We start from the raw sequence: 22,017 nt of genomic DNA, 5'->3' as shown, positions 1-22,017 counted from the left end.
CAATGCAGACCAAGGCACTGTGCCTCAGAAGGCTATGGAGGTGGGGGAGCAGAATGGAAATGTGGCAGTAATAAGGGCCTCTATAATTAGGGGGATAGATAGCATCCTCTATAACCAAGAACAAGAATCCCAAAGGATGTGTTGCCTACCCAATGTCAGTCATGGATATCTCACTGTGGCTGGAGAACTTCTTGGAAAGGGACTGGGTAAATCCAGTTGTCATGGTCCACATCAGAAACAACATAGGTAGGAAGGAGGAGGAGATCCAGCTGAAAGACTTGAAAATTAAAAAGCAGGACCTCATCTCTGGATTATTGCTGAGCTACATGCAAATTGGTGTGGCAGCAGATGGATCAGGAGAATTAACAGGTGGCTAAAGGGCTGGTGTGGGAAAAGAGAGGTTCATTTTCTTATGACACAAGCATGAGCTCTGGAACAGGAAGGAATTGATCCAATGGGATGGGCTCCACCCAAAATAGGATAGGACCCATGTCCTAATGAAAAGGGTAAATAGGGAAGTGACAAAGGTTTTAAGCTATTAAGATGGGGAAAGGATCTACAAGAAATGCAAGCAACCTAAATATGAACAAAGCAGCAAAGGAGAGCATAGAAAAGAATAAAATAAGGGAGGGCACTGATGGCAAGGGAATAAAACCCTTGTTAGAGTGCTATGTAGAGTTCTAGTCGCCATATTATAAAAGGGATACAGAGACACTGGAGAGTGTGCAGAAAAGATTTACAAGTATGATACCAAAAATGAATGTTAATAAGTATCAGGAAGGAATTGACAGGCTGGGTCTCTTTTCAGTGAAAAAAAGGCAGAAGGTGACCTAATAGAGGTCTTTAAAATTATGAAAGGTTTTGATGAAGTGGATACAGAAAGAATGTTCCTCACTGTGGGGACGAGGATAACCAGAGGCCATCAATATAAGATAATCATCAAGAAATCCAAAAGGGAATTCAGAAGAAACTTCTTTACCCAACGAGCGGTGAGAATCTGAAACTTGCTACCTCAGGGGGTGATTAAAGTGCGTCTATAACATTTAAGGGGGAACTAAACAAGTATATGAGAGAGAAAGGAACAGAGGATTATGATGATAGATTTAGATGTGCCTGTGTAAAGTAGTAAAGCTACCTTGGTAGTGTGTATAGATTTGATGCAATTAGTATATTTCATTCATAGGTCATCCCTAACTGCACACTTATCAGGACAAGTATAGATAGTAATTGAATTAATAAAAACGTGAACACTCTCAATCATCACCACCTCATATTTGTATGGGGCCCATCATGAAGGAGAATCTCTCAGGATGCTTGAAGACCGCGAAAGAAAATTTTCTAGATTTAATCAATATTTACCGACAGATAAGGTATCCAGTTCTATTAATTCCACTAGTACAGTGAACTCCAATGATTTTATCTAAAAATAAATTTGAAAGAATAAATCAAAATTGAAACATCTCCAAAGTGAAAAAATAATGATTTACAAAATAATGCACAATGTTACAGGAAATTCTACAATGCTTGTAAGGTTCTCAGCACAGCATAAAAATGTTTATTGTCCCATTTACGCAATAAAATATTTTATTGATAAACTTCAAGCATTTAACTATGGATGTTATATGTCATTTTCATCATAACCATAATACTTCAAATATAAAGTTGCTGAGAGATCATATCATGTTTTTATCAATTTCCTCTCCTTGCAAGTGATGACTTCCATTCAGTGTGCTTTCATATTTGTTTCCCAATACCTTACCCATGTGGCCATTCATGCATGAGATTAGATAGTGAGCTATTAGAAGACTATTTTACCATGAAACAAGGGGGATGGACACAACAGGGAGAGGGTGGTTGAAATTGATCCTGCTCTCGGCCAACATTGTCATCCATAATTGTGAATTTTATAGCATAGGTCAATAGACGATGATCAGGAATGACCCTTTAAATCTCGGCAGTATTAAGGCCAACTGCACTACTCCTACTGTCACTCCCAACGTAAATTTGATAACTCAGTATAGTTTTGAATCAAACACAGGATCTTTTGGCCAACACTGGGCTGCCACACACTAACTTTTTAATCTGACACCTCAAGGAGCTATTTTACTTTCCAAATATCTCAATATATAACTATGTATTTATGGCATGCTTTAACTTTGCCAAAAATAAACTGATATTAATGTTCAGTGGAATTGAAGCTTCTAAATCTGTCACATAGCCTGAATGGTGGTCATCAGTAGAAGTGCACGCCCATTTAACATGTTTAATGCAGGTTTTACATCCTTAAAAATTGTATCTAAAGGGAGAATTATTCTTTTTCCCTTTCTCCCATGATAAATAAAAAAATGGCCTTGATGATAACTCGGAGCCACAATGGGATTGGTCGAATCCGATATGGCGTGGGAAATCTTGAATTAAGTTCAGCGTGTCTATTATTGGCATGGTAATACAATCACCTTGTTAGCATTTCATTTCCAAGTTTGGTCACAATTGCTTGGCACCAGGTATGATGAGGACCCAGATGACAATTGCCTCTCCAGTATTTAGAACAAAAACATTTAAGGCACAAAGAAGGCCATTTGTCCATTGTGTTCATGCTGGCCGAAAATGAGCCATGAAACCTAATCCCACCTTTCAGCTTAGTCCATAGCTCTGTAGGTTACAGCACCTCAAGTGCATATCCAAGTGTTTTTTTTTAAATGTGATGAGGGTTTCTGCCTCTACCATCCATTGTATCACATGTATGGACCATGATGTTGGTTGAGAGGAGGATCTATCTCAGCCACCCTCTCCCCATTGTGCCCATCCCCTTGTTTCATGGTAAAATAGTCTTCTAATAGATAGCTACTATATAATCTCATGCAACATGGTAGTGAGTTCCACATCCCCACCACCCTCTGGGTGGGAAAATTACTCAACTCCTCCCTAATCCTTCTATCAATTACTTTAAATCTATGCCCTTGATCATTGGCCCCTCTGCTCATAGAAATAGGGTGGATAGGAAGGGCCCAAGTCCCTTATAATTTTATACAACTCAATTAAATTTCCTCCCTTGTTACAATGAAAACAAGCCCAATCTATCCAATCTTTCCTCAGATAAAATGATCCATATCTGGCAAAATCCTCAAATTTCCTCCAGACCCTCTCTAGCGTGACTATATCTTTTCTATAATGTGGTGACCAGAACTTAATGCAATAATTTAGCTGTGGTCTAACTAGTGTTTTATAATGTTCTAGCATAATCGCCCTGCTCTTATAATCTAGGCCTTGTCCAGTAAAGGAAAGTCTCCCAAATGCCTTCTTGACCACCATTTCTATCAGTCTTGTTACCATCAGTGGTTTGCGCACATAAACTCCAAGATCCCTTTGTTCCCCTACATTTCTCATAAACCTACCATTTATTGTGTAATCCCTTGCCTTGTTTGTCCTCCCCAAATGCATTACCTCGCACTAATATGAATTGAATTCTATTTGTTAATTTTTTGCCCAAGGACCAGTCCTTGGATATCTTCCTCCAATCTACATCTTTCTTCCACATTACCTGAAAATTATTTGTGTGGTTGATAATCTGCAAACTTCTTAATCATGCCCCCTAAATTTAAGTCTAAATCATTGTTATACGCAACAGCAAGGGATCCAGTACTGAGCCCTGCAGAACCCACAGCCTTCCAGTTACAAAAACTGCCAACCATAACCCTTTGGCTTCTTGTCACTGAGTCAATTTCAGATTCAACTTGCCACTTTCCCTTGAATCCCATGGGTATTTAATTTATTGACCACATCCACCCCAAAGATGGAATTTGGAGGAGTGGGGGGTTTAAAGCAAGAGAAGACGAACTGCGAGAGTGGGTTCAGGATATCAAAGTCTACACCCTGCTCAATTACTTCTCCCTTGATGTACTGCTAGGAGCAGTGAGGAGCCAGACAGAGAGAACTCTTCCAATGATGGGATGAAGAAAGTTGCTTCTGCCACAATGAAAGTGTGGCTGGAGGTGGCTCAGAAGGTCAACAGCAGGAGCACTGTGTCATGCTCCTGGGTTCAGATCAAGAAGTGCTTTAATAATTTAAGCAGGCCAAGAAAGGTGAGTACAGCTGTAAACTTATTGTGCTGTGCTCATCACCACCACCACCTCACCCACACACTGCCTCCATCACAACACACTCAATTTGTATCCTTCTCATACTATGCACTTCCTCACATCCCACATCTGCCCATTCAACACTGCCACTCACCTGCATCCTTACGTAATTTGATGCCTCTCCCTGACACTTGCCCTCACCAAATGCATTCCATCCATTGGGTGAATACATGTCATTACAATCACTCATAGATCTTCCCTTTGCTTAGGAAAAGAACACAAAACACAAGGGAGAGGAGAGATCTAGAGGTGAGCCTCAACAGGCCACAGAATTAACAACTGCAGAGGAGGAAGCCCTGGAGATCAGTGGTGTCTCAGGATTCCTGGCATTGGACATGAGGACCCTGTAGCTACCTGATGGCAAAATCAAAAAGACTGTACAAATCGCACAATGCTTAGTCATGTTGACTTGATCTCAGTAGGGAGTGAAATACCTTCAGAATGAGAAATTGTAACATTCTTACTTCGCTAGTACCAATCTGTATTTTCTCAGACATGACCTTCAAGTATGCAGGTGTCCATGGACTTGTGGATAATGCATCCTTAGAAGAGATGATTCACTCTGAGGGTGCACCGTCACAGAGCTCATGCTTATCATGCACCAGCTCAAAGACTTACGCTTTGGTGAGACCAGTTAAAAGGTAGTTTGGTTTTCACTTGGTGACTCACCGTTCACAAGCAAGCACAAGGGTGCAAGTCTGTCCAAGCTCTGCTCAGCAGGATACAGATGCTGTACCCTAGAGCTTTTGATGAAAGGGATAATCTTTGAGAAGCAAAGAACGCACAATGTACTGACAAGCCTTCCAAGCACACTGCCATTTGTAGAGAGGTTGGAGCAGACAGCTTTAAGCCTAAATGGGATGATGTCACAGGCTATTACAACAGTTGATCTTGGCTAATCTGTGACCTATCCTCCCGATACCCAACATTGCCCCATATCCTTTAAGGCCTTCGGATAAAAAAAAATTATAAATCAAAATTTACAATTGATCTATCAATTTGTGGAAGAGAGTTCCAAACTTCTACCACCATTTGAATACAGAAGTGTTTCCAATTTCATTCCTGTAAGATTTGGCGCTAATTTTTAGACTGGAAGTGTACAAAAATAAACGCTCAACAAAAATACTGTGAACAGACCCTTTCTCAACAATAGTACCAAAAGCAGTTGACTACTGAATATTGATTGAGGTATTTCCATGAGTTATAATCAGCCCCTTCAATAGCTGTTGTACTCTCACTTTGCTTTCAATGGAAAGCTTCAGCAGGTCCCAGAAACCCACAGATCCAACATGAAACTTAAGAGTGTTTCACTCCAATTGATCAATTACCGTGTAGATTAGCAACCCGTTTCTCTGAAGGGGGTTGCGCACAACTAGCCTAACACGCCAGAGTTAAAACATGGAAGTGGAGGTTTGAACTGGCTCCTCAAATGTCATTTTTGCCAAACATCTCACCTGCTCTTCCAGGTTAAAACTCCCCCCCAATATTTTTAATGTGCTAGTTCACCTTTCCCTGCCAGGCCATAAAGGACCATACCATCTAAATAACTGAAGTTGATGGTAATAACTATGAATGCTTACCATTATCTGTATTTTCCCATAAGAATTTTCTGACCCTTCGTTTAAACTGCAGAATGGTAGCATCATCTGGTACTTCATGCCCAACAGTGTATAGCTTTTGATACTGCACACTTTTAGGCAAATCCTAAATGAAACAACAATTACAGACACGTAGATTGACTATTTAATTTCAATGAAAGCCATAATTATGTTTTCCATTTAACTGGGTCTATTTCATACCTTCTCAGTATAGTACCGAGTTGTATACGTTAAGTCAATAATTAATCCAAGTTCCTCATTCTGCTCTTTGATTTTAGCTATCAGATCTTTTGGAGAAAACTTCTGATTAGCCGTAAGCCTTTGACTTATTGCCTGCGAAGACAAAACGTAACAATTTCTTATTTAGGCTTTGAATCTTGTGGAGAATCAGATGCATGAATTGTTCAACAAAGGAGGTAGTGCTCGATCTAGTTCTAAGAACTGAAGTGGGGCAAGAAGGTAAACTAAGTGGAAGGACCATCTAGAAAATGATCATAAAGTATGTTCAATGTATTTAAAAAATTAAAAGGAGAGGGAACAAGAATAAAAGATACTTGACTGAAAAGAAATCAAGATAGCAAGGGAACTAGCCTAGATAAACTGGTAAGAGAAAATTACAGATAAGACAGCAGACAAACGTTCAAGGATTTATCGAACAAACTAGGCAATAAGTAAAAGGGTCCTTGGATTGAATTTCAATTAAATATGATAATACAAATTCAGTGCTATTAACACAAAAGAAAATCAATTAAAACATAGAAAATATTGATTAGGAAATGAAATATTAGATACACTAAGACGGGATGTGTATAATGATTTGTCATGTAGTAAAGGGAAATAGTAAAGGATTTTATAAACAAAATGTAAAAGATAATTAAAGGCGGCAAAGTAGAGATGAAAGGCAATCTCCTCGCGGAAGGTTAAGGAATGACAGAAGAAGGGTTACAAGAAATATTAAATGCAGGGAAATGGGAGGTAATGGATATTGCAGGAAAGGAAATATACATTAAACAGAAAAGCGAGAGAAATAAGCAGAAAGGCATAGGGGTTCAGTTATGTATATATTTAAAAGTGGGAAAATAATAGACCTATTAAAAATATGGAAGCCCTGGTTTTATAAAACAGCGAGAGAATACAAAAGCAAAGGGTTAATGCTAAAATCATACAAATCATTGTATTTTAATGGCAGCCTAGCCAATGTACAGTTTTGGGCAGTAATTTGGACAATGTGCTGGAGGCTGAAAGCCAACATGAAATTTATCCAGAGGGAAGGGGGGAAGGAGAGAAGACTTAGAGGGCAGAAATAGTTTAAAACATTTCCAATAAATTGCTCCAGATGTTATTATACCATTCATACATCACTCTATCACAATAATATTCTGGCCCAAAACAGGCATTACTAATTTTATTGGGAGTAGAGAAGGAATAAGCAAAAGAGTCATATTTACTTTGAAGACATATTTAATATTTAGAATACAAAAATAAGCTTACCCCTTTCAAAGGAACTTTGAAAGCAACAAATCTAGTTCTTGGTATACGTTTCCCGACAGGTATAATACCTCGCCATCTAGTTTAAATAGATGGAGAAAAATTGTAGTCATGATATAATGATATCCATGTTTGTCAGAAATCTACAACAGACAGAAACTAAATTTACCACACATGCCAAGATCACTGTTTCGACATGAGAATATGGGTTTTTTTTTTACATTCAGTATCTGACAATGAAATCAACTTTATCAATAGCGCAGAGTTAAAGCTTAGCTGAATGCAATCATAGATCTGAAGTTAAATTAGACTAATATAAATAGTACATAGTATTTGTACTATATGGAACAAATTAATTTGAACTGTGGGGTATCAAGATAATACAAAATTCTCACTCAAAATGTAAATTAGCAGTCATATACACAGCACATAAATATTCTAAATTAATTTCCCATACGAAATATTGGGCCATAACTTACTCGGGAGTGAAAATCAGCGTTGGATTGCCACTCTGTGACCAATTACTTAATCTAAATTGCTTCAATGCCTGTCTCGCCTGACCTTCCGACTCAGGTCAGGTGAGATCTACGCAGCATAGCTGTCTCAGAGGTCTGGCATTGCAGTACAGCTCTGTCGGATTGAAGGAGGACATACCACCAGTTTTAAAAAAAACAGCACTAGCTGCTGTAAACCAGGTAAGTTTAAAGGTCCAATTGAAATTGACAGGCCATGGAAAAGGTAAGTGGGGGTCAGGCCAGGCCAGTGGGATGTGGAGGGATGAGTCGGAGGGGGTGTAGGGGGGATTACCTAGTGAATCAGGGGTGCATGGGGAATAGTGTGTGTGTGTGTGTGTGTGTGTGTGTGGGAAGAGGGCGGGGGTGGTGGGGGCACGGCGAAGGGTGGTGAAGCAAGGCCCCTGGGGCGGTATGAGGGGGTCTGGGGGGAGTCCCGTGGTGGTGAGGGAATGGGGACCCAGTCTATGTCTTTACAATAGTTACTCAGAAGTTGGACGAGAATTTAATTCTTTCAATTTTTTCTGACTATTTATTTCACACAGCCAGCACCAAAGTTTGTGATTTAAATTGCATTTTCAGATGGTTCCCAGAGCAGGGCAATTTCCCAGAAGAAGTTTGCACCTCTGGGCAATTACCATGTAAACCCTGTCCTTTGAAGTTCCAAGAAGGGTTCCCAGCACATCTTTGGGGTACTCCCGAAATCCGACGCTGGGGATCTTAGAAGTTATGGCCCATTACAACGGATCAGAACAAATTATTATGTTTGTAATGTCAGAATAGTAGATTACGCTCTGCAATGAGTAGATTGCACACTACCTTATAAATTGAGGTTTAATGTGTCTTTACTTCAAATAAAATCAGAAATTGCTGGATATATTCAGCAGAGCAGGCAGCATCTGTGCAGAGAAACAATTAACATGTCAGGTTGAAGATTCTTGAAGGGTCTTCAGCCTGAAAAGGTTAACTCTTTCTCTCCACCGATGCTGCCTGACCTGCTGAGTATTTTCAGCAGTTTCAGTTTTTAATTTTAGATTTACAGCGTCTGCAGTATTTTGCTTTTGGGTCCTTTTTTCACATCTTTTTCAAGGTCTTGCTTTATTTTTGCTCAGCAAAAAATATATATTTTGCATTCCACAGTTGATCTCATATATTTATATAGCTTTAATGTAACCTGCTCCAAGGCACTTCACAAGTGATGTCAATCTGAAAGCCTGGTCAAAAGATGCATCTTGAGAAGGACCATAAAGAAGGGAGGGGAAATGGAGAAGCAATGGTAAAGGCACTTTCACCAAAGACGCAGTGTGGTGGGGTTCAGACAAGGACGAGCAATGAGCAGTGTTGGGAAAGAGGACAATAAACATACATCTTGTTCAGACTTTTTTGTAAGTGGGAGCAAAATACAAGATTTGAGAAGGCTGTAGAGGTCAGATTGGCAAGGCCTTGGAGATGTTTGCATTTTTGTTACAATTATGTGGCAATTTTTGCAATTTACTTGAATCACTGAGTAATCTTATGTTAATAGCTCGCCAATTTTTCTGTTCATGTAATACTTATAAGCAAGGAAAGGGCATATATTGGCATTGGTGGAAAAAAGTTCATTGTGTTCTAAATACTTGTAATAGAAACATTTGCTTGAATTAATAACCCCTTATAGACAACACAGAAAAGAATGTCATGCAAAAGAATTAAGAAATAGACATAAATCCAGTAATGTTTAAATGACGCAAAACGACAGTCTTAAAAAAAATGTACGATAATACAGTAAGGTGCAGAAGGGATGGAACCAGTGAATATGAAAATTTAGCTTCAGCATTAATTCCCAATATAACCTTGCCAGCTTGGGTTACACCTGGGAAAAATGCTTTAGGATTTGGAACATCAGTAGAAAACAGTAATCATCAGAATATGAACTAATTTAACTGAAGAGATACTCTACTTTTAGGGAAGATTAGCTATCAATTTATGATATCAGTTCATCCTCCAAGAATGGGAGTTTCAGTTTATTTCTGTCATATTTGTTTCAAGTCTTTTTAGCATTACTTCGGTATAAGCTAAACAAATAGGTTATAACTGCTCATAAAACAAAGTATAAGCTGGCACAGGTTCTCAGTTTTGGACCTGTGGTTTTAATTCAACAAAGTGCACCATTTAGAAATTCTTCTGCTTGCTTGAGCAAAATATAACCTAAAATATTTCTTGTTTTTTGACACGGTTACTCAGTTGATAGAAAATATACATCAAGTGTAGATCACCAATATGAAGCAAATAACCTCTCAATTATTTTTAATTATCAATATCAATACAGTTTGTAAGCTGACACTGCTACGTATCAGTAATAAAGCTACTATAAACAATGTGAAGACCATTTTGAATTGCTGGAAAATAGCAGATATTTATGATCGAACATCAGTTATGTCATACAAGTATAAGCGCCATCCTAAAAATATAGCTGATACTGATCACATCTGTCAGTTCTCTTTGGGATATCTATATAAAAAGTTGATTACATCAGGAATCAGTTGTTTTTTTTAAAGAGGCAACTTACAGATTGCATGAAAAAAGACAGAGAAACATAGCTAGGAATGGGTTTCTGACCTGCAACGCACTTGATCCTGAGTTGAAACAAGAATCACAAAGCTCACAATTGGGAGTGTAAATTCTTGTTTTTCCCCCTCAGAATATTCATACAGGAATATTGTTTCATGGCATGGTCAGCCACCAGTAGTGGCACAAATTATGATTTATTATAGTGTGACCCTGTGCATGCTATATATTTATACAAGTGCACATTCACAGGGCTTAAAGGTAACAGAACAGCTTATAGATTGAACAAGGTTAAGAGGAGATTTAATATGCCACCTGTATAAATGTTGGTGGATTATGGATATTAGTCTGATGCCAACACAACTAAAGCAGAAACAGAATAATGGAAGGCTTAATAAGGCAAATGGGGAATAAAGAAACCTGTTTGCATTAGTCAACATATTAATAAATATTGAGCATAAATTTAAGATAGTCGAAAGAATGAGAAAAGTCAGTTTTGATTTGTAATGCCAAGAGTTGTTAGAATATGGAATGTTACACCATAAACAGAAACCAAAGTAGCCTTCAAAAAGGGAGTGGATAAATATTTGAAAATAACATTTTAAAAGGATGTTGGAAAACAACAATGGCATTAAATTAAGTACGTACATTTTCAGAGAACCTACACAAGTATGAAAGAGTGAAAGTACACCAATACGATCAGATTCAGTGTGCAATTTATAAATATTACACTTATATTCAATAATAAAAGGAAGTTTTGTGTTAGAATTTTAAGTGTTTCCACATTTTAGCACCAGGCAGGAAGAGGATGCTTTTATTAACACTGAATATATTGCCTGCCATATATCATAGTCCTGTTTGTAGTTTAAAAAACACCACCATATCAAGATTACCAAAGACTAAAGATAAACTGGCCCTCATGTCTCCCATCTTGCCCGTGAAGCCAACACCAACTACCATTCAGAGGGAGATGGAAGAGTCCCCAACCTCCTGCAATGTCACATCAATTCTATTCATTAGATCATTACAATTCCAGGTTTTCCAACTTCAGAACATTGTTTCAAACACAGGTACTCTTCCATAGAAGGGTCATCTAACATTTCTCATCGGTGGCAAGACAAAAATAGCAGCTACCATCAGGTTCAGAACCTACAGGCATTGCAGACTATTCTAGATGAATTAGATGGTGACATATTCTGCTCATATGACAGTGTTCCTGTGTGAGAGAAGGAATGCCCTCCCTTCATGAGATGGTTATTGAAGTTCAGGTCCCAACAACGACGCAACTGTGATTTTTCTATTGATCACAAATCAATTATTTCAGTAAAACTAAGGTCTGCTGAATTGCCTCTTTTGATTCTGTTACTTAGCAGGTAAAGGTAAATATAAAAGCTAATATTTTAATTAAATTGCTATTATGAACAGTCCCTTGGTAAAGGCCCTTTAACAAGGAAATGGCATGTATTACTATTTTTGAACTTGTTGACTTCTCCAGTCTCAATTTAGAAGTATATACCACTACAGAAATACAGCAGCAAGTCAGACTGCACTACCTCAAAGGCCTACTGAGTGATCATGATGGGGAAATTCTGCTTCCTACTCCTCACCCATAAGATCTATGATCTGAAGTTTTTGGCACCACAAAATACTAAATACTTCATATTTGTGGAATGGGAGTCCTTCCTCCATCAACATCTTTGTCACTGTGTTTCTGCTTTCTCCTCAATGAAAATGAGAAAATGCATATGCGCAAATGTATATGCAACGGTTGTTCACAATATTTCAAGCTCCCTTAAGTGACAGATCCTTGAACTCAAGTGACAGAACACTATCCATATATATATATATAGAGCATCTGATCCATTAACAAGGGCAAATATGTGCATGTCAGAAATGCTTGAATTGATGCCACCACCCTTGAGATGGGTTTGTAGCTACATCGACAGGGCTTGGATATGATATGGCTAAGGACATACCATTATAAGTGTTTAAGGAAGCTATTCTGACAATTCTTCTCTTGTTCTTCTAAATTTCTGTTCTCATGAAGGTGTCAACAATCTCTACCCCAAATTTCATTTTAATTTGATGGAGATCAGAAAAAGAACTTCTAAAGTGAAAAATGCTGTATATATAAACTGTGCCGAAACCAGGGAATGACAGGTTGATGTTTTGTATAATTTTTTCTTTAGAACACAAGAGCTATTGTGCTGAACTGGACTTGGATGTGTGTCAATCAAGAATAAAACGCGACATTCCTGACCCCAAGATTATCTTCAAGCAATTAATTGCATCAGGTCCTTGTGCTAATTCTGGAGCAGGATTCAAACAGAACCACTTAATCAGTTTTTATTTGTAGGAACCTGCTTACATTCATTAAGAAAATTGATTAGAAATCATCAATGCTGTGTTATGCTATTTTCTACATGGCATACCAATGTTAACACCAGGCCTTAGTGCTAACAACAAATTTGTAACTAGAAGTCATTTTCCTTTATTAATAAAGATTTTTTTCAATAAAAAAAGCCCTTCGTATCCTCCCATTTTTAAAACACTGGGCTCTGAGTAGGAAGTCAATAGTCAGCAAACACCTCTATCACCTCCACCAGTTTTCACATAGAAGCACTGCACAACACACAACTTGCAAGCATCCCAATAATATAACCTGTTACACATTTTTTCCTTAACTCAGTGGTACAGATTGAAAATGTGACTACAAAAAGAAATTTTTTAACTGACCCCAGATGAAAGAAACAGACATCTCAGTCATTGCTATAGGGCACAAATGCAACATGTCACTAAAGGAAGCTGTCATCAGGGAAGTATTTTCATAAATTTAAATCAGCTATTAGGCTTACCTCCCAATTTTGTTATAAATATGGTTTTAGACATATTACAAATCCTTTGGTTGTGTCACTATTTGAAAACTACTACTGTTGCTGTAGTTCATATAAGCTATAGTGTTTAGCATGTTATTTTACAGCTTTTAATTAAGAACTGTGAATGTACGTAATGGATTACAAGACAGTGCATGTTTGGAACCATAACAATATTTTTCTCACTGCTTTGTTAAAGCATTAGCCTTGCAAATTGTATCAGCAATCCAGCAACTTTATGAACCTTAGAACACAGTAGACTTTCGCAAATGTACATATCCACATTGGATTTGCAAAATTTATGAACGTTTTGCAAAAAAAAACCAATGCAGTATTTAGACTTCTAAAAAAAACTGAATAGTAGATCTTCCAATTTCTCTAAAGATGCCCTGATTGAATAGATTGGCAGTTGTTTGGTGCAGTGTGCACAAAGATATGATTACCTGGCTTCCACAGTACCCTCAGCATAGCAGCTACTGCTGCTCCTCATCAATAAGCGTGACTAAACAATCAGTTATAGAGACGTTTGGTAAAATTTCATTCGTTCTGGAGGTTCATAGCTACAAGATTACTAACTTAGTTTGTTAGGCCTGTGTTTTGAGGAACATTGAGCAGTTGAGAAATAAATATTTAGTTGTGGTTCCATACATCTATTGATTGAAGACTATTTTCTATTAGTTTTAGTTGACATTGGCAGTACAACGTATTCAGCAGATTAAATACCCTTTGTGTTGGCACCTGCAGTGACTGTTTTGAATTAACAACTCTGGAGATTTGGAATTTTGCAGAAGTTATGTACTCTAATGGCATGAAGGCTACTACCATCACATTTTAAGGAGCACTATTGTTACACTAGTTTGCATGATTGATGTAAATTAGTGTTGTTAAATTGTCGTTTGCTGTCAATGATTTTTGTGCCCAATTTGTTTCTACACTAATTCCATTTACTAAGTGGAATTCAATTGCTGTATTCGCTACACCTAACTAAATGAACTGGATTTGAGTATTTGTCTTTTCTCATGTTAATGCTTAAACTTCCACCAGGTGGAAAAATCCATGATTTAAATCAGGCCAACAGCATTACTAAGGATACTCACTGATGAAATGCAAAGAGTAGCATTCAAGCATAATAGTCACCTATTGTAGTATCTAAAATAACATTCAAAATCAGTTGTTTTAAAAATGTGACCATTGCTTCTCGTAACATTTGGCAGATTGTCCAAAGAAATGACAATTGTACCAATGCGGTCAGCAAACGTATCTCATTAGTTGAGCCATTTGCACCAGAAAGAACCTAGATTCAATGCCCTGTTTATATCACTGGTGATTAGCCAGGTATGAGTCTCAAGGTCAGCCACAGAGGCAGCATTAGGGAGGGCGGAGAATTTTCCAAAAATCAGCTAAGTTTCCCAGTTAACTGTTGAAACTACATTTGTGTGGCGACTAAACTTCATTATGAACGGTTGAACAATGAAAGAATTGGAAATACTTGCATTTGTACAGCATCTTTTATGGCCACCAGATGTCTCAAAGTACTTTACTGGCTGTAGAGCACTCCAAGTGTAGTCACAGTTGTAATGTAGGAAATGTAGCGGCCAATTTAGGTACAGCAAGCTCCCATTAAAAAATGCAATGATTAGATATCAATTGAGGGATAAATATCGCCCAAGGTACTAGAGATAATTCCCATGTTCTTCTTCCAAATAGTACCACGAGATCGTTCACGTCCACTGGGAGGATAGATGAGGTTTCAGTTTAAGACCTCATCTAAAAGGTGTCATCTCTTATAGGACAGCATTATCCTGCAGTGGGAGCTGAACCCAAACCCTTCTGCCTTGAAGAATAATAATTGAGCTACAATTGCCACCTGGTGTAGCTAGAATTAGAAACTCAAATTACAGAAGGCCAAAGGCCTATTAGAATACAACGCTTTTATACATTTAGTACTGTAATCCTAAATGTATGCATGCATTACTGATTCTCACACTAATTAAAATCTTTCAAACACAGCCCTGGTGTTTCTGAATCTACCATCTCATCTTATCCCTCAGCATCCGAGTCAATGCATTTTTTTCTGAGTTCCAGTTATTCAAATCTGCCCAATGATGCATGTTATGCAGATTCATTTTGTTTTTAAGATTTAGCTTCCCTATATACAGAACTCAGAATTCCACTTGCTTTTCCAACCTCCAAATCCTGCTTTTTAAATATCTGTATACCAACAACCTGTATGTTAAAAACCACCTTTAGTGGTTTTAAAAATATCCCAAGAAGCTTCATGAGTGTTGCCAGCCAAAATTTGAATTAGCCACATAAAAAGATATTAGGATAGGGGGTCAATAGCTTGATAAGAGGTGGGTTTGAAGGAGCAAAGGATGAAAGAGATTTATGGATGGAATTCTAGAGTTTAATGTTTAGGCATCAGAAGGCAAGTGCCAATGATTCAGCAATGAAAATCAGGGACGCACAAGAGGCCAGAGCTAGAAGAGCATCAAGCTCTCCGGAAAGTTGTAGAGCTGGAAGAGGCTATAGGAATGTAGAAGGGCATGATCATGGAGGGCTTTCAATGCAAACGTGAGAATTTTTAAAATCAAAGCGTTGCCAATGTGGGCCAGTAAACAGAGATGATGGAACAGGACTTGATTTATATTAGGATATGACAACATAGTTTTGGTCCACTGCCTGCATAGCCAGATCTGTTTCTTCAGTTCACAGAAAATATTTCCATTTAGGGTACATTTACACTGAAAAAAGTGCAGAATGGATGACTTCACATTGCTCTCCGCTGAGATGTACTTGCCACAGATTTACCTACTTCACTAAGCTGTCTATGTCTCCTGGTATCTTACGTTCCTCAGTTTGCCATTACCCTGACTTTGGTATTCAGTAAGTATTAACACCTCTAAGCACAGTCATTTATCCAAATGGAGAATGAAGGTTTCAAGATTGATCCTTGGTGCATACAATTTGATCAATCCAAGAAACACTGATTTCTTCCCATTTTTCTATCTTCCATTCATCCCTTTATATATGCCACCACTTTAGCTTCAATTGCATAGTTTTTAAATTTCACAAGCTTACGTGCCATTTACTGAACACTTTTTGCAAATTCAAATATACCAAACTCACTGCATTTTCCTCAAACTTGCAATTTTCTAGGATAACTGATTGAATGGGAGCTGTCCTTTGTAAATACATGTGATTGCTCCCAATTAGCTGTAGCTTTAAGTGTTTACTGGCATTTATTTCAGAAGAGATTTCATATTGTGGATGCAAGGCTGGTTTTCTCATCAGACTTCTTTTGAAAATGTGTTTAACATGAGTTATCCCAGTCCTTTGGTAGAATTCCTCACTTCAGTACTATGAAATATAAATCATTCAGGCCTTTAAATTCTATTAATATTTATATTCCAATAATAGCATTATGCTTAATTGTGTATTGTTCAACTAGAGTCCTTTCTCAACCTTTTCCTGTAAGCACAGAAATAAAATACAAGGGCCTGCCGTTCCATTATTCTCTAAAGTCATCCCTTGACCCCCTTGAATATCACATTCCTCTGATGGATGCATTAAAGTTTATTACGACTGTCAAATCTTTTGGCATGCTATTGAATATTATCCCTAATGCGCCTTTTACATAAGATATTTTGTTTCATTGCTAGGCTAAATGAATGAGATACTGGAGAATTATCACCTATGGAATGGTACGCCATAAGGCATGAATACCTTCAGAAAGAAGAGTAGATTCAAAGGCAAAATGAACTGCGATAATTTCTAGTCTTGGTTTAAAAAGTTACTTAGGCCCCAATGGGTAGATTCAGGCTATTTTACAGTTCTAACAATGTATTGCCTACACTGTGTGCTTTTATTAAAGGGCATTTTTATTTGCAGTTTTTACAAGGAATTTAAGTATGACTTTTCTCAAATTATACTGTACATTACAGAGACATAACAAATGGACAAAGTTCAATCTCTCAACTGTACCAAATTAGCTGATCTCATCATTGTCTAGGCTAGGGGGAACAAATTTCAATAGTTCCTGCTCAATATTATATAGTGACTCTCAAAAACTGACACCTTCCTGGGAATCCCTGTCTTAACTTCTGAAATACATCTATGCAGGAGAAACCAGATACGATATACTTATTATTAGTTAATAGTAAGTCACTAAATACAGAAAATATTTGCATTATTTTGCAGACCTCCTCATGCCCAAGCATTTGTTTGAAAATCTATGCTTTACTGTACCATGGTGATTCCATCAGGCTCAGTTCCAATGACCTACTTAAGAACCCTGCCCAGTTTTTCTGCTACCTAGCATGGGAAGCAAAGGTTAAATGTCATATCATCTCATTATATACCACAGGATGTCATCTATGTATATAGCAACTTTACATACAAAGCTCAAGGTTGTGGTAGACTTTTATTTAGTTTTTTTTTCCAGATTGAGACTTTGTAGCACAACTTCTGTTCAGTGCAAGTCTAAAACGTAACAGACCTAAAAATAGATTTCACTGAAGCTTTACATGTTACAATTGTACATCCTAAAGATTACATGATACATCAAGTACATTTGACCATATCAAATGAGTTACATTCATCAAACCAAAAAAGATTTGTTCGCCTTGATTTTGCTCGTTTTCACAGCAGTCAAAAAGGTTACTTTATCACAGCAGTGCAACTTCCACTACAGTAACAAAAACTGCTTCTTGCAGGCTTCGCTTCAATACGCCAATTCTCTCTTCAGGCTCTTCATTTCCATGTTTTTTTTTTAAATTGTGTCACCGGTTCTTCAGTTATGCCATTTCTTGTTTTAAATTTATCTTTTAAAATACTTCTCAGCCATAACATATTTCTTTCTATCCTGAGTTTACTCTATTTCTCTTTATCAGCTGCATGCCTCTACTCACAAAAAATGCAACTTCAACCTCCTTAATACTGATTTGTCAGGTAAGCAATGCGATCCCAGCTTGGAAAATATTAATTTTCATAATTAAAGCAGGTTTCTCAAAGTCCTTGCATCATCTAGCAACTCAGATTGGTTGTGAGAAGGAAATGAAGTAAGCAGACATCACATTTGATACAGCTACACCATTAACTAGCAAGCCTCAATTTAAAAATAAGTTTATTAAAGACAAGTATATAAATCAATACATGGCAAAACATATCCCTGGCTAAATGGACATACAAGTCTTGGATTATTAATTTGTAAACTCAAACTAAAAACAAAAGACAGAATTGATGCAAATGGAGCACTCATCCTTGGCCTTACAAATGATCAAATGTGAAAGGAAAGATGTTTATTATTTAGGTGCCTATACACACACACACACACACACACACATACACACACAAACTATAATTGTTGCTTTTTGTTGATGTTACCAGTGACAAGACAGGTTTTAAAAAGTGAGAATGTTCCTTCTGCATACTAAAGATAACTACAAGCTGAATTGCAAGTAAACTATGCTTTAATATCCTTTTAAACACCAATCATAATAGCTAAAGAACTCAAAAAAGATTTAGTTGAGTGATTTATTTTAATTTTTCAAGTATACCCAGAAAATTATGTTTCATCCTTTATCGCATCAAACATCAGGCAATCAAGCATTATTCCTACATCCCATTCTAATGCTGGTGGTTGCCAAAGGAACAAAGATAAACCAAGGTAGTTCAGAAAACCTGGAATAAAGTATAATAATTAACAATTAAGCAAATATTGCTTCAGTCACACATGCCAAGTTCTGGCATTTACATTGATATATCAACATAATCTAAATCAAAATGGTGCATTTAAACAAAGAATAACAATCAGATGTTACATAAAAGGACAATTCACAAAAAAGCTTGCAGTTCTTCATATGAACCCAACCTAACTTAATGCTTGAAAAAAAAAATTACAAACACAGATCCCACTCTATATCAAGTTCCAACACATGCATCCCAAAGCTGTGCTTTGTACAGTTACGTCACTGAACTTTTTACAGGAAAAGGAGTTATCCTGTAACAGAGACTAAATCAGATGTAATATCAACTAATTACCAACTAGAACATCTGATTACACTGCAAAGAATTTAAGAGAAATAAAGTGGCAAAATCACATGAATCCAAAGGGAAATGTGATATTGAAGCAACTCAAAACTCTCTGAAAGGCTGTATTTAAAAAAGATTCTAGAACATTGGTGTCCCGATTATGCTACCAAAATAAAGGCACGAACACCCATAGTTATTTTGTTTTACCCCAAAGCTCAGATTTAGATCAAAATGCATGAAAAGTATTGTTCTTAAACTTGCCTTTAGTCAAAACAGAGCCCCCAGGAACCCAATTTGGATGATATGGCATTAGATATCTTTTAATTCTACATTTTAAGGGTGCAGTAACATTGTTGTCAGGGTCAATAGACAAATGGCCTGAACATTGGCATTATTTTAATATCACAGTTACCAGCAATATACTCATGTGACTTAAATAGCCCACAGCATTTTAATCGTAAGTAAGGAGGCCTAGAAAGGCCATATTCTAGGCCTCAGTTTTCACAAAGTAAGAGCTGGGAGTACAAATTCAGAAATACTGTTTTTTTTAAAAAAGCAGCCTAGAAATGCAAAAAGCAAAATACTGAGGATGCTGAAAATCCAAAATAAAAGAGAATGCTGGAAATGCTCAACAGATCTGGTGGTATCTATGGAGAATCAGTTAACTTTTCAAATCTGTGATCTTTCATCAGAACCCTGATGAAAGATCACAATCTGAAATGTTAACTCCGCTTCTCTCCCCACAAATGCCGTCAGACCTGTTGAGTATTTTCAACATATTTTAATTTCAGCTATGGAAATGACTGTTCTTAGAGGATGAATACCCAGACTTTCACTTCTCCGTGGAAAACAGATTAAATCGCCACAGGCTGCCAATTTAAATAGCATCACCAGGTAGTTCTCATGAAAGGTCATCGACCTGAAATGTTAACCTGTTTCTCTCTTTACACTGGAAACTTGTGACTAAACATGATCTTGTGGGGACATATCTTGAAAATCAAATGCAGATTCCATGCCATGTAAAGGCAACATAAAGCGTTAAAATGCAAGTTTTGTCAACAGCTGACATTTTAGGCACCCCCAGTTCGAGCCCAGTCACTATGGAAACCACAGCTATCCTTGACTTAAGGCCTAAGTCTTAAGAACAGACATTTCAGCTTGTTAGCAAAGATATCAATTATGGGTATTAAATGTTAACATTTTCTTCAATGGCCAAACACGAACCAATTCTGTAACCATGGCTGACAAAGAGGGATGTGTTTAATGTTTAAGCTTGATTAATCTTCTATGTGGTTTCTCTACCATGGTCTACCACAAGCCTACCTTCACTGGTCAATATATGCGTTTGGATTCTTAGTTCCACAAGCTAAAAGATTGGTCTTACTGGCAACCTTGTAAATACGGCCCGGCCGTTTGCTCATCATGCAAGCATCAAAGGCATCCTGCAGGATAATGGCTACCCTGATCAGATTATTTTGCAGTGCATATCATGCAAACTCATGAGCGGGGCTAAGGCCTTAACTTTCGGCCTTGAAAAGTGCCCAGTCTACCTCAAATTACGCTGGAAGGGCATGCAATCCCAAACCTTTGAGCAAGTGAAGCTAGCTGGTTCATGCTGCTGTTATGCAGTAGCAACACGGTTGGTATCTGTCACTAACAGGATGCTGTCATCAAGCCAAAAAAACGTGTTCTGCCCATCACACAAATGTGTAAAGTGGCATACGAATTTCAGTGCCAGTGAGATGCTAGGTAAATAAAGCGTACCTCCCAAAGACTGGTAGATCACATAAAAAAGCATGTCCCAGCCACTGCTTGCAAAGGGAAGGGTACAGACCGTACCCAACCAGCCCATGCTTGCAAAATTCAAAAAATAAGTGTCCAACATTATATAGGAATTTGCGATTGGACAATATTGGCTAAATAATCCTCAATGTATTAAGCTGACAATCAATTTAAGAGTGTCAGACTTGCAGTGTGGCACATTTGCGTGTGCTGGAAGCTACATATTAATACACAGGGCCCTGTTCTTTGCAGACAGAAAATAACATATACACACATTGCACCTGTTTCAGCTAAACAAAATAAGTGACAGCCATACGCTGACTCATTTCTGAGAGTAATGCTTGACCAGTCAAGGTCAAGCTGCCTGGTTTAAATTTCAAACAATGCTTGGCAGTTAAATGTCAGTCATCATCAGTGGTACATTCTCCATGGCAATGCCACTTGCCAACCAATCAGCACTCTCTTCATGTACAGTATAAATTTGTTCATATTGGTATTCTTGAAATGTCTGATGAGTGCAAGACGAAAAGCTTCGACATATCTCTTTTTCAAGCATTACTCAAGTTTTGTACTGCCAAACAACAATATTAAAGTATTGTTTTCACTAGAAGTATAATTTTTGTTGACCACTAAATGGATATGATTTTCTTTATTTGGTTCAGAGCTATATATATATGTAAAAGTTCACTTGTTATCCTATAGAGGAAATACATTGTAATGGCTGGATTTGATGTATTCAAATACAGAAGATGAAATTTTGCCAGTTGATAACTTCAGTAAAAGAAACGTGAATATAAAAATGAAAATCTGAAATATTCAAACACATGCAATTTTTTTAAAATTAAGAGCTGCAAGCAATTTTAACTTCAAAAAATTCAAAAAGGATAGGGTTAAGGATTTATAGTTAAACTGCTTTAAAATTAAACATCAAATATAGTAAGTGAGAAATCTAATGCTTTTCCTCATGTCAATCTCAGTGCAAATGAGCATACCGACATACTGCAGAATTTGGAAATAGGATCCTGAAAACTAAATATATATGCGA

The 22,017-nt window shown here is 37.3% G+C and overlaps 1 protein-coding gene across 2 annotated transcripts in view; it reads right to left on the bottom strand.

Annotated features, from left to right (window-relative positions):
* LOC121289829 (RNA/RNP complex-1-interacting phosphatase-like) overlaps window positions 1-22,017 on the bottom strand; it is a 61,468-nt gene that overhangs the window by 16,930 nt on the left and 22,521 nt on the right. For both annotated transcript variants that reach the window (XM_041209716.1, XM_041209715.1), the window contains 4 exons: window positions 7,229-7,304; window positions 5,939-6,070; window positions 5,720-5,843; window positions 1,360-1,420 (listed from right to left, as the gene is read on the bottom strand). In XM_041209716.1, the coding sequence (XP_041065650.1) occupies window positions 1,360-1,420; window positions 5,720-5,843; window positions 5,939-6,070; window positions 7,229-7,304 (393 nt within the window). The remainder of the gene's footprint in view (window positions 1-1,359; window positions 1,421-5,719; window positions 5,844-5,938; window positions 6,071-7,228; window positions 7,305-22,017) is intronic.

Source organism: Carcharodon carcharias, chromosome 17 (genome assembly GCF_017639515.1).
Source record: "Carcharodon carcharias isolate sCarCar2 chromosome 17, sCarCar2.pri, whole genome shotgun sequence".
In the NCBI taxonomy this organism is placed as follows: Eukaryota; Metazoa; Chordata; class Chondrichthyes; order Lamniformes; family Lamnidae; genus Carcharodon; species Carcharodon carcharias.
This window is presented reverse-complemented; position numbering and strand designations above follow the sequence as displayed.